The sequence below is a fragment of the Heterocephalus glaber genome, unplaced genomic scaffold, assembly GCF_053883595.1.
Source record: "Heterocephalus glaber isolate CG9 unplaced genomic scaffold, H.glaber_assembly_v1.0 deba00000470, whole genome shotgun sequence".
NCBI lineage: Eukaryota > Metazoa > Chordata > Mammalia > Rodentia > Bathyergidae > Heterocephalus > Heterocephalus glaber.
The window spans coordinates 28,664,671-28,682,182 of NW_028258145.1; the positions used below are offsets into that span (position 1 = coordinate 28,664,671).

Consider the following 17,512-nt stretch of genomic DNA (forward strand, 5'->3'; position numbering starts at 1 on the left):
AACTTCAAGTGATGTGTGAAGCGCATAAAAGCTGGCATAAGGACCAGTAGGGGAACTGGATTGCAGTGGCTTGCATGTGGGGTCACCATACGGTATGAGACTAGCCCTGGTCCTTGGTCTCCTCAGTGACTAGAAGCTTTTATACCTCAAGAGGAATGATGGCTATTACCTGCCATGTCCAGAATGCCTGGCACTCTTAGTTCTGCAGTATTTTTTCGATTCTCCTATCAATCTTATGGGGCACCATCAGCCTTTTTTTTTTCAGTCTTTTTTATAGATAGAGATAGTGACCCAAGAGATGAAACTGCTCAGCTTACATCATGCAACTGGGCAGTGAGAGAGCCAAGTTCTTTCCGGAGCTCTCATTGTGGCCTAGCTGCTTAAAAACCTAATGTACTTTGGTGTGCATTTACACAAATGCCATTTCCAGATTGTGGGACTTCTTGCTGTCTGTGCTTGGTTTGAATCAACCAGATCCTATCTGCAACAAGGTGCTCATGTCTGGAGAGCCCAATATGAAGAACGATGGCCAGCTGAGGGCACAGTGGACAGGATCTGTGACTTTTATGAAGAGGGTTAGGGAGGGCTGGGGATTTAGCTCAGTGGTTCTGTTGCTTGCCTCACAAGCATAAGGACTGGAGTTCAATTCCCGGTACCAAAAAAAAAAGAGGGTTAGGGAATTATGGAGGCAGGCATGTGGCAGAGGAGGATTACTATGATGCTGCTTATAGAAATTCTGTGTGTGTGGGGGCCTTACAAGGCAGCATCCCCAAGTTGAATGAAAAAGGGAGACAAAAAGGGAAAGAAAACACAAAGATCCATCTCTGCTTCTCTCCCTCATCCCAGATTTAATAGCAGAGTCTCTGAGAATCACTTTATCCAGGTGGCAGAGTGGGCCAGGAAAGGCTCTGCCACTGCTATTAGCTTTTGTGCAGATGCACACACATGGTGGAAAGTGACACTGTAGGGTACCTCAAATGTCATAATTAAAAAGAACTCACACTGCATTTGAGTGCAAAAAATAAATATAAAATTTATTAAAACACCCACAATATTTTAAAGATACCAGGAGTAATACAGTTCACAAACCCAGTTGTTTGTGTAAATTATAATAATACAAATCAAAAAAGGATACATACTTGCAATTTCTAGGCACCCTAAATTAAATTTACTGAAACACTGGGGGAGAAGGGAGGGCAAGGAGGGGTAGCTCAGGAGGCAAACCAATAAAGTGGAAGAAAAAATATTAACAAAAAGGTAAAAATTATACAAAATAAAATTATCAGCATAAATTTACTGTACTAAGAATATCTACAGTTTAATACACATCCTATTGCCTTGAGACATTGCAAAAATCTATCATTCATCCATCAACCCCAGATAAACTTCATTTCAAGTAGCCACAGTTTACAAAGTCAAGACGGAATATTCAAGTATGGTTGTTAAGTTCACCTCCATTGGAAGCCAAGTAACCAAACAGGAATTCAAAGGGATAAGAAATAAAACACATCAGAAAGCTACAGGGGTTCTAGATTAAGTCTAATGCATTAATATGCCACAAGACAACCAGTCCTTGTTTCTTTAATTAAATACATGGAAAAGAAATGACATCACTCCTGTTTTTCTCCCCCTTTTTCCCTTCAAAAAAAAAATGAATGAAAAGGTATTGGAACTAAGAAAATTTGGAATGTTGGATGAGCCAATTCATATTTTAAGTCCCCATGTGAAGAGTGATGAGTTCCTCCTGAATGACAGGTTAGTCAAAACAAGGAGAGCACAAATAATACCACTACAAAAAGCATCCCTGATATCAGAATAGAAGCAAATGAGGAAGTAGGCCAAATAGCTTACGGATTCTTAGGCAAAAATCAACTTTAGACCTGGCATTTCTGCACTGAGGTCTCTGCTCAGGGGAGAAGCCTATTGCTTTGCTCTTGCTGGCAACTCTGTGGTAGGAAGTACTGGGCGTGCCAGGTGGGGCCCGCACTTGTGGAGAAAGCTATGCATGTGTGAGTGTGGGACTGTATAACCTATGTTGAGCTATGCACCTCAAAAATATTATTTTGGTCCAGGACTTGTTGAAGTCAGCCACATACTACAGCAGATGCAGCTGGCTAATAAACTAGATCTTGAGGGAGTCATTGCAAATGACAGCAACAATGACTGAGAAAGCTCAATGAGATGGGCATAAGGGAATTCACATTTTATTCAAAAGCAAAACTTAAAAAGGAAACAGAGTCAACCACATTCTTTCCTTTAGGCCTTCTGCCATCATTTTAACTAAGAATGAAAAACACCATGACCCCAGACACTTCAAGGTCAAGTATGTCATCAAATAAAAAACCTGCAGGTATCAGAGCCTCATGGAATCTACTAAGTTGTCACAATGTCCTGTTTTTGAGGTATTTAAAAAAAATTGTGACAGTGGATGATGCAAAAATGGAGCTTCCTGTTGAGTTCTTAAAAACATTAACTTCTGTGGACACAAGGAGAAATTTAGCACCAACTAAAAGCAGCCTCAGTGACATCAAGGGACAAAGAAAGCTCCTGCCATTAGTCTGAACATGAGGGGCTACCGATAAGCACTGGAAGCCACACTGGGGCAAAGGCTGGGAGGAGCAAAGGAACAAACCCGTTGCCCACCATGGTCCCAACCAGTGCCAGGTGAGGAAGAAGCTTCCTCTGCACCCACTCCATGGGCCCCTTGAGTTTCCCAGGGACAGACACCTGCTCAGCACCTGGGCCGCAGGAGAAAGATGTGCGGCTCTGACTAAGACACATGCTGTGCTAGACAAGGCAGGAGCACCTGACTCCCCTTCCTCAGAGAAAGCATTGCATGTCCTTGCCTCCCCATTGGGCCTGAGAAGACAGGCGTGAAACCAAAGCACCCGCCAAGCCAGGCAGGCCCCTCAGCAAGGGAGTGAGCCGCCTTCTTGACTGCCTTTCTTTGTTTGGCCAAGGGAAGAACAATAAAACAAAACTAAAACTGCTCAGAGCAGATTATAGCATGGTAAACAGAGGTCTGAGAAGACAGCACCAAACGAGGAGGAACAAAAATAGCCGAGAGAGACTGGAGCCCACCTTGTTTTTGGTTGGTTGTGGTTTCAGAACATTGATAGCACCTCAGCAAGACAGGATCAGGGACAGTCACATTAAAACACCATAGCACCATTTTATTTAGACTATTTCAACTCATAAAAATGCTTCCTAGTCCATAAAACACACTTCAGTAACAAAAGGAAAGAGATATTGGTTGAGGCACGTCAGGGATATATCAGAGTTTTCCACCAGCTTTGCCTTGGGTTGGCATCACGGGTTGGTTAAATGTCAAGACGAAAGTCTGGCTGGGTTTCTCTCAGAGAAATCAGGTCACCATCTACTGTCAACCATCCTCATTCATCTACTGCTGATACAAAGCAATTACGCTCTGAGACTTCTTTCCTTGCATTAGTGCTTTAAAAATCCCTTGCTCTGCACACTACGGTTTCCAAAAGAGGCAGGGGAAGGATCAGAAGGGGCAGGTAGAAAACCTTTCCATGCACACCACTGTCATCTCAGGGAGCAGGCAAAGCAGCACCTGGGGAGCCAGGTGTGGGGAACTGAGGCCCTGCTAAAAATGAGACCCCAAACAAAACCTCCCAAATCTATGCAACACCATTAGTCAAGCTTTCTGATGGTAAGATGATGGTTTCTTGAGCTAGCACCAGTTATTGGGTGAGAACCTGCTGTGAAGTGATTTTTACTTACAAAAAATCTCTTAGGATAGAACTTTGCAAGTACTTCCCTTGCACACAACAGGCAGGGGAAACAAAACAAAGCAAAAAAAGGAACCAAACATTTGCACTACGTATGGTGTCTGTGGACAGGGTACAATGGGGAGAGGACTACAAGACTCCATTTTCTGTTCCTATATTACTCTTCAAACTTGGTCATGCTGTTAGGTTCTTTAGTTGCAATGGCTTTATTTTTCTTCTCATGATAAAAATGTTTGTCAACCATCTTTAGGACTTAAAAAATGATAATGCCAGTAAAAAATAAAAATTTGATTTTTTTCTTTAAGAAGCCTTCAGCAGCAAGGGGGGATAAAGAGCTGTGCATAGTTACTTTTTAAATATACGTCTAAAGCATGCTAATTTCAATGACTGAGATTTGAGGTAGGTTATACATGTAGTGTGTAAAAATCAGCATGGGTTTGAGCATGGCAACAGCACCAGCTAACTCTCTGTCCCTGCTCAGAGGGGCATGGCGCATCCCATGGAGCCTGCTTCCTGACTCGCCTCTCAGCAGCCTGGTTCCAGCCTTGAAGCTAATGACCCAAGACTGTGTGGGCTGGGGGACAGACACATGCTTGTAGCTTGTATTGGTTTCTCCTTTCTAATGGCTTTGCTACCAAAGGGTGACAAGGGGAAGAGCACAGTTAACAAACATCAGAGATCCACACATGCCAAGTATCAGAATCACCTAGGTTACACTCGGGACCTTCCAAACCAACAGCCAACCTGGGGCTTCCACGGGTCAGACAGACGGTCACATTCTCAACGTTTTGTAAAATATCGTATTTCTTGCGTAAGATCATTTAAAATGAAGTTTTCAAGGCACCCCCGCATCTACCTAAGCACGGAGTCAAATGAGACCTGCATAAAAGTACTGATGCGATAAGCAAAATAGCATTTAAAGGACCCAACTTTTCCTCAAAACTAGAAAATTAGCATGCTCATTAAAGACTCTGCTTCCTTTAGCTTGTCAGACTGAAGGTCAGAGGTTTTCCTATAAATCTGAGTTCTGAATAATTCTAAATCCTGATAAGCTCTTGGGTATTTATTTCAAAAGCAATAATATTTCATTTTTGTCCTGTAAAATAAATGCAACTTTACAGAATATGGTAAAAGTGGAGGATAGACAAAGCACGTTAAATATTCAGCTACTATTTACAATTTCTCCCACAATTACATGTTAAAACGTACTTTTTCTTCAAGTTGCTGTTTAAATCTAGGCAAAAGTGCTTAAAAAAATCTTTTTACTATTTACAGTTAAAACCAGACCACATAAATGCTCAGAACATCTTATAGCGACTCCGCCAGTGCTTCCAAAAGGTTACAGTAAATACCCAGCGGATTGGTCTCAGCTCTTACACAAGGCACCTGGAGGCTCAGGAGCTTGCCGTTAGCACTGTCAATTGATTGTTAAACTCAATTTATAAAGAACCACATCTGAATAAAACTGCTTAATAAATATCTGGTTGGCTGTCACTCACTGTGTAGCCACACCCCGTGCGTCCTGATGAAGCCCCCACTCAACACACATGTCTACACGGGTAACTTGGTATCACTTCTGCTAATACCACAGGAAAAACAAGCACTCCAAGAAGTCTGACTGGCTGTCGATGAGTCTTGCTTCCAACTGTCAGCTTGAACCTCTCTCAATAATGTCACAAAAATGAAGCACCACATTCTCTTTTCAAAGAACTAAACAAATGCACCAGAATTTCAGAATGGGTGTGTTACAGGGGATGGAAAGGGGAGGAAGAAAAAAAAATTATCCAATGGAGAACTGGCACCAATGAGGGAGGAAAATCATAGCAACCTGTTGAAAACGTTTGACTCTTGCACTTTAAGTGTAGGCCTTGCTCCTGCAGAAAGCAGGAGGAGGTGGGCCGGGGAGGCATGCACCACTGTCCAATGTGGAGATCCAGGAAAGGACAGGTGTGTTAACTGCTGTTACACTGGTTTGCTGAGCTCCCGCAGGACGCAACCTGCCCAAGAGTCAAAGTCCCAGCACAACACTACAGCACCAGGCTCTGCACAACTCCACGCACAGAGCCAGTTTGGCTCTTCACAGCTTGAGTTCAACTTCTTGTGTTAAGAGATACAGTAGCCCTTTTTCGGTATTAGCATAGACTTTGGGGCGATTTTAAAAAACTGCCACTAAGACAAATTCCTTCGGCCCAGTATTCATTACCTTATTGACATGGTGGAGAGGGCTCTAGGAGCCTCTCAACTCCAACTCCAGCTCCAGCGTGAGGTGCTGCTAGCTAGTGAGCCATGATATCCTGTGGACTTGATAAATAACGGACAGAGAGAATTCAGTGTGGAGACTAGCAAGCTTGACGCTGTCTACTTCCAACCTGGTTTCTGGGGAGATCCATGCCAGCGTATCCTGGGCTGGGCCTGGGGTGCCTCCGCCCAACTGCTGACTGGGAAGGGGCCCCAGACAGTTCTCTGCAGCTTCTCCCATCCTCCCGGACAGGAAGGAAGCTGGCCTGGGGGCTCCTTGCCCACGGGGAGGGAAGGATAGACTAGGGCTACATGCTGCACTTGGCTCACCAGGGGCAGTTTGCCGAGAGAATCTGTCAGCTCCCAAGAGGCCGAGCTTGCCAGTGGGAACAGCACTGCTGGCCTTTCCTGCCCATCCATTACCATTACTATTGTCGCTTTTAAAAAATCCAATAAATACACATTTTAAATGGAATTTAAAACTACTCCTTTGTGAAAGGACACTATAAACTTTCTTTCCATTATTGTGATATACAAGGATAGAGTTTTAAAAACAAAGAAAATAAAAGCCCCTCCTACAGGGGAAAATAAAACAATGTGGAGATATAAATATTAAGATCACGGAAAAAAATCACCCGACAGCCGTAGTTTCTTCTTCAAAGTGCTGGGGACATTGGGGCGGGGGGGGGGGGGAGGCGGGTCAGTTCTGAGGTTTGGACCATAAATACATATATATGATAAGCATATCCATATATGTATGTATAGATGGAAGGACTTCTGCACCCCCAACCCGCCCCCCGGCGTGAGGGCAAAAGCACCAGAGGCAGCGTGGGCTGGGCCCGACGCTGAGGTACGCTGGCTCCCTGGCACCTAGATCCAGCGGCTATAGGGGCCAGTGACCTTCGTGTAGGCGTAAGAGGACACGGTGACCGATGAGTCTGTGGGCACGGCCAGTGCCTGCCGGGTGGGGACAGCCCCCTTCTTCTCTTTGTGCTGGGGCTCAGTGACCATGGCACCCCCCCACTTGCGCTTCTTCCCGTACAGCTTGGACTCCTGTTGACCCAGACCCAGCCGTGCAGCCTCCTCCTGCCGTGCCCGCGCCCGCTCTGCCAGCTGCTTCATCTTGGCCTCCCAGAGAGCCAGCCCGTGGTTGGGCTGGTTGAGGTTCTTGTGCTGGTAGAAGACCAGCGAGATGCGGGTGGGGTGGCAGCGGTTGGGCTTCTTGAGTGGCGTGGTAGCGTGTAGCTCCCGCCGGGCACACTCAATGAGGATAGAGCCATGGGCAGGGGCCACAGCCACGCCACCGATGTTCTCGTCCAGGAAATTGTGTTCGCTGTCTGACCACAGTTCTTCCTCCTCCTCCTCCACACTGGCCTTCTCTTCCTTCACTGTCCCCTTGGTGGGGGCCTCCTCAGCTGTCCCTTCCTCCAGGCTGAAGGGATCCCATAGCTTCTCTTCAGACTTCAGGGCCCCGAAGAGCTTCTCACTGGAGCCCAGGGGCATGCCAAAGGCCTGCCAGGCCTTGTCCAGATGGCTTGCCCCTGGGGTGGGAATTCTTCCTTCCTCTCCTTTCATGGGGTTCCACAACTTGTCTTGGTATCCAGAACTGCCTTTCAGGGCAGAGCTGAAATCTCCAGCCCCGACCCCCCAGGGCTTCTCAGTCAGGCTGGACCCAGCCAAGGCTGAGGTGCTGTTCCCAAACTTGCAAGGGCTCCATGATTTGCCTCGCAGCCGTCCTCCAGGATGGGGAGCAGGCTGCTGACCCTCACCAGCGAACAGGCCCCACTGGCCATCTGGGAAGTGAGAAGGGGTTAGGCAGCTGGCCCCATAAGAACTGAGCTTGTCAGGGACAATGGCAGGGCTCTCCCCAGGAGGGAACACACCCCAGCTTCCACCTACACTGTTAGTCCTCTTTGGGGACATGCTTGGGCCTCCTGAGTACTGTCCCCATAGATGATTGGGTCCCCCATTCTGAGATGCTTCAGGCAAAGGTGTTTTGCCCATCTTACCAGGGTCTCTGGGTACAGATTCGGTCTGGACCAGTGGGTCTACTGGCTCTTGCTTGATGGATCTACTGTAGCAGTTGGTGCTCTGAGTAAAAGGAGAGGGGTCCCTGGACACTGGGTGGAGCTGGGGGGCCTTGGGAATCAGATACTCCTTGGGGCCTGGGTAAGCAGGCTGCTGGTGGTGAGGAGTAGGGTGGTGGGTATCTGTGGGAACAGCTTGGCCAGGCAGCTCGGCAAACTCAGCACCACCGTACGCCGGGCTCAGGCTGTTGTGCAGAGCATGGAGGTCTGGCTTCTTCTCAAAACTCCCACTGCTGCCACTGTGGCCCCAGGTGCCAGGACCCAGGAACTGGGAGGGGAAGACGGGGTTGCTGGATGGAAAGCCGTAGTAGCCAAACGATGGAAGAGCATACTTGGAGTGGAACCCGTTGACAGAGGTCAGGCTGGGCTGTGCATAGTAGGAGTGGTAGGAGTACACACTGTTCATGCTGTAGGGGTCGGAGGGCCGGCAATTGCCCAGCACCGAATAGCTCTCCACCACTGCGTTGCTGTTATACTTGAAGGAGCTGAAATGGTTCTGCGGTTCCACCTTGAGGGAGGGCTTCAGGCTTTGTTGGGACAATCCACCTTTCAGAGACAGGGCTAGGGAAGAAAAAGGCAAGGTGGAAAAGCAGCCAGCAACACCGTAGCCTGGCAAGGTCTAGGGCAGAGGACTGGGGATGGAAGCTCCCTCCCTCTGAGATGTCTCCTTTTTCTGGAGAAGCGAGACAGGTGGGGCATACCCAAGCTGGGACCCCAACTTGGCTCTTAGGCTACCCCTAAGTCCAGACTCCTGCTCTATTTTGGGGGGAAGGAGGCAGCTTGCTCAAAGTCCTTGGCTGTGTCTATATCACTCCTCATGCTACCCTCTCGAGTGCCAGACGTTTTCCCTGAAGCAGCACCACCACCCCTTACATGTTGGGTCAGGATTACCACAGGCACCGGGGGTCAGGAGAAATGACAGTGTAGGTGCCTACAACCCAGTCATAACCCCAGGACAATGTTCTCAGACTCAGGGGACGCGTGAACATGCTATAGATCTCGAGATCCCAAGCCTCTCCATTTAACAATCACAGCTCCCTGAAGATAATGCATCCTCTTTGCACTTACTTCCTGCCCTGATGCCTCATATCAGGTATCTTAACAGGTGACACAATTAAGCAGAGGCTCAAGGACTCTGTCTCAAACTGTTACAATGATGCAAGAAGGTGGGAGGTGGGGCTCAGTGAGGGGAGTCCCAGAAGAACCAGGCCCATTCCAGCCCTGGTGGTTCCCTCTCCACATACCTGGGTCGGTGGGGATTCCAGCCAGCTCCAGGGCCTCCTGCTTGATCTTCTCGGGGGTACTCAGCTTCTCCTTCTGAATCATCTTCTTCTTCTCAGCTGCTGCCCTCCTGGCTTCCAGCTGCCGCTGGCGGCAGGACTTGGCAGGTTCAGGCAGGCGCCGAACCTCTCGAGGGAAGGCAGTGAGCACCTGGATGGCCCCACTGCTCACCTTGGCGTTCTGGTTCTCCTCACTGCCAAACTCATCTGTGCTAGCCATCTTGTACAGGGGAAGCACATGCAGCTGCTCATCCTCGGGAATCTGGCCCACACAGCGATTGTCTTCCTTGGTCAGGGTGCACACCTGCCTCATACAGGGGGAAAGAAGACATAGGGCTGAGGACTAAGCATTGGGAGACAAGGGGATGAGTTCAAAGATGTGACCTCCTCATTCCCCAAATGGTCCCACTGCCAGCCATCCACACAGTCCTCCCACCCACAACTGCTTCTCAAAGTCTAAAAATCTCATTCATTTTGGCCCACCGAGTAACAGCATCACCACCATGTAGAGTGTGCGCAATAGCTTTCAAAGCAGGTCTGCTCATGTTACCACCTATGTCCCTGACACACAGCTGTGAGGGGATGAGATGACTGGCATAGGGTCACACAGCTGATAAGGGGCAGAGGCAGCAACAGGAGACTCAATGCCCAGCAGCCCAGCATTGGTGCCACCATATATCACCTAGCTGAGCCTCAGACCTACCACCCTTGTCCTGCAGCTCCTTTTGCTCTTAAAATAATTTTTTAAATTATAAACTATGTTCTGGTTGTATAAAACTTAGGCAAGCAAAAAGGGAATAAAAACTATCTCCACAATCCCACTACTCAGAAATAATCACTGTAAACACTCAGGTCATTTATGCATACACATGTACATAATTACTTTTTGGTAATTAAGTAGGATACTATGCATGAAGTTATAACTTAATTCTTAACATACTTTCTTATGTATTAAATATCCTTCCTAATTTTTTTAAGAGCTCTATAATATTATTCTACTTTATCAATGTGTTACTTAACTAATTCTATATTATCAAACATTTCAACTTGTTTCAAATTTTTCCCTACCGTAACACACTTTTTGAAATTGTTCAGCTATATTTTCCAAGATACTTAACTCCTTAGAATAAATGCTGCAAAGCAGCCCTGTCACATACAGTATTGCCAAACTGTTCTCCAAAATGACTGTTTTTTTCTCATACCAAAAATTGAGTTTTAATTTCTCCATATTTTGTAAGCACAAGGTCCTGAGTTCGAGCCCTGATACCAAAAAAACCTCTCCATATTTTTGTCAATAATTTTGCCATTAATTTATCTCATTGTTAGTTTACATTTCTTAACAAGGCTTCCTTTTTAAGTTTACTTTCTTCTACTTTATTTTCTGTATTCTTTTCTTCATTGTGATTTTTTTTTTTTTTTTTTTTTTGGCAGAACTGTTGATCAAACTCAGGACCTTGCGCTTGCCAGGCAGGCATGTCACCACTAAGCTACATCCCTGGCCTATTTTCTTTTGTTTTGTTTTTTTGGTACTAGGGATTGAACTTGGGACCTTGTGCTTGGAAGGCAGGCGGTGGAACCACACTGAGCTAAATCCCGGGCCCTCCTGGCCTATTTTCTGTATTCTTGATGCTCTGGCTTTTGGGGCCTTGTTCCTGGAAAGATGGCCCTTCCTATACTACTAGCTAATTCCTGGAGATAGCAAATGATGCCCTGAGAATGTGCCTTTGGTATACAAATCAACCAAAACGGAAGCCCAGTAGCCTCCTTTATCTAGCTCACACAGCAAGTTAGTATTTTCCATGTCCTAAATCATCCTTGGGCCAGGTGTCTACAGGTGCCTGGGTCCAATTCTATAGCCAAAAGCCTGTCAAAATTATCCACATTATCCAGTCCTAAATTTATTTAGTGTACCTACCCTTCCTTGCTCATTCCTTCTTGTAGAACACAATAAAGTCTCCAGCCTCCATTTTCCCTGGCTCCCTGTGCCTCCTGACAGACCCTAGTCTTCCCTGTGTGGCCCCTGCATGGGATGCCATGCAATACTCCTGCTTCTAGGGATCAGTGAGCACAAATATCTTTGATGACAGTCATTTCTATGTCTGTGTATCTGAAGACATCTGATTAAAACAAATCTTTGGTGGATTTTAACACAACTCTTTTCTTCCTTTTCGAGTTTTATGCCTTTTTTTTTTTTTTTTTTTTTTGAGATAGGGTCTTGCCATGTGGTTCAGGCTGGCTCTGAACTCACTATATAGTTCAGGCTGGCATCAAACTTGCAGCGATCCTTCTGCCTCAGCCTCCTGAGTGCTGGGATTATAGATGTGCACCACCACATCCCAGCTATTGCCTGTTTTTATATTATTCACTTTTATCATTATAAAGTCATCTTTCTGCATATGGGTTGTCATTCCTTCAATAATACTGCTGCAGATGGAGCTCTGTCTGCCATTATGAGCACTCTGTTCTAGGAACTGCTTTTCTTAACTGAAAGACAACTCAAGTTACCCATTTTTGTACTGGGCTTTACATTTGGATAGTAGTGTCTTATTTATTGAAATGGCAACTTCAGAAATCCTTTCATTTTGACTTCCTGCTTTGGGTCATGCTCCACCCAGCTTCTGAGCCAGTTTGTCCCCAGGGCACAGAGGTCTCCTCCAGGCTTCTTGGTCTGCTCTGGGTGGGTCTGGCCATTAGCCTTGGTTCCTCCCACTCTGGACACCCAGTGTTCTAAACAATAGGGCAAAGGTCAAATGCAAAGGATGAGATGCGACAGAAACTATGCTGCTATCCCTAACACAGGAAAGACAACCTTACACATTGTTAAAGATAAGGCAATCCTGATTTTAAAAATAAGCAGGAAAGGATATTAATGGAATTCACAAAGATAAAATTAAAATGTTCAAGGAAAACAAGAAAAGATGTTCAACTTCTCTAGCTTCAAGGAGACATAAATTCAAATGAGACTGTATGTTTGCCAATGAGGCAGGAAAAGACTAGACTGACAAAATCTAGCATTGCCAGTAAGCAGAACAGGCACTCTTAGCTTGCAAATGTGAACATTCTTGCCCTGGGACCTCAAGTAGACTTACCACACCTCTGCACACAGCTGTTCTTGTGTCTTATAGATGGGAAATGTCTGAAAGCACTTACTGTCTGTCCACAGGGACTGCTTACATAAGTGGTGGCAGAGCTATTCACACAGCTTTGGTAAATGTGGACATAAATAAATCTATATCCACTGACACAGAAGGCTTGAGGTATCCCTGAGTTAAGGAGAGCAAGTCATACAAAAGAGCCAAACACCTTCACAGGAAGATAACCTCTTTAATAAATGGTACTGGAAAAACTGGCTTTCCACATGTCGAAGACTGAAACTAGACCCATATCTTTCACTATGCACTAACCTAAAATTGAAATGGATCAAAGATCTAAATATTAAAACAAACACAAAATCTGCTGGAAGAATAGGTAGAACACTTGAGGACAGAGGAGTAGGCAAAGACTTCATGAACAAAACCCAGACCTCATGGGAAATACTACAAAGAATCAACAACTGGGACCCCATCTTATTAAAAAGCTTTTGCACAGCAAGAGAAACTACCAACAGAGTGAAGAGACAACCCACAGAGTGGGAAAACAATTTTACCAGATATTATCTAGAATATATAAAGAACTCAAAAAAATCAGGCCCCCCTCAAATTTAAGGACCTAATGCAAAAATGGGCATCTGAAATGAAAAGATACTTCTCAGATGAAGAATTAGAAACAGCAAATAAATATATGAATAAAATGTTCAACATCACTGGTCATTCGTGAAATGCAAATTAAAACAACACTGAGATTCCATCTCACTCCAGAAAGAATGGCTGCTATCAAGAAATCAACCAATAACAAATGCTAGAGGGTCTGTGCGGAAAAAGGAACCCTTCTCCACTATTGGTGGGAGTATAGGCTGGTGCAATCAGTGTGGAGATTTCTCAAAAAACTAAAACTAGAGGTTCCATTTGACCCAGCTATACCTCTTCTCAGTATCTTCCCAAAAGAATTAAAAGCATCATGCCACAGTGATAGATGCACACCCATGTTTATAGCAGCACAATTTGTAATAGCTAAATCTTGGAAACAGCCCAAATGCCCATCAACTGATGAGTGGATAAAGAAGATGTGTTTTTTTTAATATACAATGGAGTACTACTCTGCCATAGAGAAGGATGAGCTTCAGACATTTATAGCTAAATGGATGGAACTTGAGACCATACTTTTAAGTGGAATAAATCAGACATACATGTTTAAATACTGCATTGTTTCTCTGGTGTGAGAAACTGAATGTGGAAATAAGGACTGAGATGTATAATGGATGCTGAGAAATGGGAAGAAAGTGTTCAAATGGGAAGGGGAACTAGGGAGGAAGGAGGAGGAAAAGAAAGAAAGGACAAAAAAAAGTGAAAATAGAAGGAAAAATGGAAACAGCTTTTGTACATAGGGAGGAGAGGGGGCTGGAGGGAGGAATGGGATAAAATAAAATTTAATTAAAAAAAAAGAGTAAGTCATAGAACAGCATGAAAATATAATGTGACCTTGTTGGTGTAAAGTTTTATATAATTGTTTATATACATGTGCATACATACACATCTCAATGGATAGTCATCAAATGCTAACAGCTGTCATCTCTACCAGATTCCAGGCAAATCTTTTTTATATTATTTAAAAGTCTTACAATGAGTGATTATTAGGAAAAAAATACTTTTAACTTTGAAAAAAATATTATTTGGTTCACCTCAAATTCTAGAAGCTCTGAGATTCATGTAACCTCACTATGCTATTGCTCACCCGTCTCCAGTGCTCCCTTTTCCTCTACCTCTCTCTGAACCCTGAAAGGTCTGCCTTTTCTACATATTTCAGCTAGACGTCCTCATGCTAGGATAGACAGGAGCCGGCCCCATCTTGCTTCTTGGTTTTGCACACAAAGACCAAAGATAGCATGGAGATGAAATTCTGAGATGGGGCCATCAATTCCCACAGGGTCAATAGTTACAACCAGAGTCTAGGAGCCCCTGCATATTCCACAGCCTCCAGGAGCCCTTCTTTCAAAGGACCTAGCTGAAAAGCAGAGCAGAGCACTGACTGCATCCTTCTGAGCCCAAGCCTCTTGTCTGCTCTGTCCACACTCATCTGCTTAGAGATCCACCCAGCCTCTCAGCTGTGCAAGCTCCATGCTCTCCAAACCTCCCATTCCCCTTCCTGCTCCACATCCCACCTGAACATCTGACAGGCACCTCCAAACAGAATGCTTGATTTTCTCTGGTTTCATTATTCTACTCCACAGTTAGTGACGCCAACATACATGGGCTGCTCATGCATCTTCTATCACTTTATTCCTTGCTTACTTCATATTTCTCTCTTATGGTATTCACTGCTACCAGTGCATCACACACTTGGGTGAGGACTTTTCCATTTTATTCCCCAGTAGTGAGCCAGGACCTCAAAGCAAAGCTGGTGCTCAATATACATTTGTTCAATGAATGAATTAGGGTTATTTGGATTTCAATCCAGGAGTTCACAGAGACCTGGAACCATACTTTATAGATAACCAGCGACTCCAGGCACCTATGGGGCCATGTCATAAATTATCTACCTGAGACACAGAACCCATGGTCAGCACTGTTCACTCATCCCAGTGAGGCTTTCTCTGAGGAGGGGGCAGGAGCAGGCAGGCAGTCAGGCCAGGTTATCTCCCAGAGTTCTGAAAATCCTGCCTCCATGTCCCTCCCTGCTCTGAGCCCACTTTCTGCACAGAACAAAGCCAGGCTCTCTCTCAGGACTTTCATGCAGCTGGGGCTGGGACAGGACACAAGCTTCCTTACCACAGTGCACCCATTATAGAGGTTATGCTGGTCCTTGTGGGCGTGGGCGCAGAAGTCCATGCAGGCCGTGACCCCCGAGAAGGGCCTTCCTTCCTTCAGCCCCAGGCGGCAGTCGATTGCTATCTCCTCATTGGTCACCTGTGTGAATGGCCAAGGAGAGCAGCTTAAGGGATCTGAGGTGAAGGGCCCCGATTCTGTTCCTGGAGAGCCTTGAACTTATACTATGGGGGGAGTTTTTCTGACTGTCCCCAGCTCCAAAACAATTCCTTATTCTTTTGAGACAGGCTCTCACTGTGTAGTTCAGGCTGGTCTTGAACTCACTATGTAGTTCAGGTTAGCCTCGAACTGTGATTCTCCTGCCTCAGCCTCCCGAGTGCTGGGATTACAGGCACACACTACCATGCCTTGCTCAAAACCATTACTTTCAGGGCCCTTTCTGGGTTACCTCAACTATCCCCTGCCTCATCTGGAAGATCCAAGGATGTGGAAGGAGCTCTGGCCTCAGCAGTAGAAGCCAGATCAGAAGGGGTAGATGATTAGTAAGGGAGGGGTTGAAGACTGGGGCTTTAGAGAGGTAGTGTGAGGGTGCAGTTAGCTTAGTATAAGAAGGGTATCAAAGAACTACATCTTTGCTTTACTTCTGAACTGGGATCCTTCTATAGGAGCTCAAAGGAGCCCATACTTCCACTTCCCAACTTTAGGGAGCCTTAACCTCACTCCTTGACAGAGGAATGAATGCCATGTGGACAGGGAAAGGCCCAGGCCTAATACCTGGTTCTGATAAGCCTGAGGGGCCAGCTGCTTGTACAAGGGAGCAACTTCAGTGGCCAAGTCCTGGAAACTCTTCCGGAGTACTTCTTCCTGCAGGAAGAAAAACAGAAAGAGCAATCACCACACACATCCAGGGTGTGGTACGGTAGGCATGAAAAAACTGTAAGCAACAGGTATGAAGGCGGTCAGCACTGAAAGCAGGAACCTGTTCACGTGTGCTGGGCTGAACTGGAGCAGCAGCTTAGCAGTCAATATGACTGGGCCTTCAGGAAGAGGATTTTCCTAGTGAGCCTCAATCTCCCAACTTAAAAAGTGGACATAGCATGGACTAGAGTTTCAGCTTAGTGGGAGTACCTGCCTAGCCACTAAAGCCCTGGGTTCAATATCTAGTGCCATAATAAAATGATATAAAAAATTTAAAAACTGACAAAACAGGGGCTGGGGATTTAGCTAAGTGGTTCCGCCGCCTGCCTTGCAAGCACAAGATCCCGTGCTCAATTCCTGGCACCAAAAAAAAAAAAAAAAAAAAAAATTGACAAAACGGATATGGCAGAGAGAACACTGTAAAACTCAATGGCACCTGACTTCTCACCTTCCTGCTGACACCCTGCAATGGTTCTAGATGGTAGTTCATTTCCAGTGTGCAGAGTTTACTCAGCCAGGCCATTCTTGCACAGGTATTCCTACCATACCACAAGATTCTGTGCTAGAAATTCCATGGCTAGTAGGATCCACAGCCTGTCACAGCTGGTATTCAAATAAACTCCACAGCACTGGAGCCACTAGACACATATCACCTAATTAATGTGTTATTCACATAGTAACAAGTGATTTGGTTAAAGAAATGTAAATTAATTTTTTTTTTGGCACCGGGGATCGAACTCAGGTCCTTCCATTTGCGGGTCAGGCGGCGGAACCACTGAGCTAAATCCCCGGCCCGAAGATATGTAAATTAGCATTAAAAATAACTACAAATTCAATCCCTCAGTCACCCCAGCCACATTTCAAATGCTCAGTAGAGCCATGTTTCTCCTGTACTAGACAGCAGAGAACATTTCCATCATCAGAAAAAGTTCCATCGGACAGCACTACGCTAGACAAAGCAGAGCCAACCAATTACAATTAGGAGATTTGGTTGGGCTCTCTGGCCTTACATGGTAGCAAGCAGGGCTTGCTGGAAAACTTTGAGCACAGGCAGAAAGAATTCATGAAGAAGTAAGCAGGCAGAAAGAGGGAGAGAAAAAGATCCAAGTATATAGGATTAGAAATGGAAATCAAGAGCAATGGCTCATCTGTCTCTTCACTGTTGTGGCCAGGGCCAAGCCATCTTCCTGGCTGTGCAGATGATGCCACCAGCACAGTGGACCTCAAGCCGGCACAGCACAGAGATGAGGATGAGCTCTGGAGAACTCAGGTAGTTCCGGCACTGGATCCTGCCCTCCACATGAACTAGCCATGGGGACTTACACAAGCCACTGGCCTTCCTGTGAACTGAGGCAGCAGTGTCCAGATCCCTG

General features: G+C 45.7%; 1 protein-coding gene across 5 annotated transcripts in view; it reads right to left on the bottom strand.

The window, feature by feature from the left end:
* Positions 1–1,007: 1,007 nt before the first annotated feature.
* Tet3 (tet methylcytosine dioxygenase 3) overlaps positions 1,008–17,512 on the bottom strand; it is a 127,674-nt gene continuing 111,169 nt past the window's right edge. For all 5 annotated transcript variants that reach the window (XM_021258298.2, XM_021258299.2, XM_087204333.1 and 2 more), the window contains 4 exons: positions 15,996–16,085; positions 15,225–15,362; positions 9,325–9,664; positions 1,008–8,641 (listed from right to left, as the gene is read on the bottom strand). In XM_021258298.2, coding sequence (XP_021113957.2) covers positions 6,864–8,641; positions 9,325–9,664; positions 15,225–15,362; positions 15,996–16,085 — 2,346 coding nt within the window. In that variant the 3' untranslated portion in view covers positions 1,008–6,863. The remainder of the gene's footprint in view (positions 8,642–9,324; positions 9,665–15,224; positions 15,363–15,995; positions 16,086–17,512) is intronic.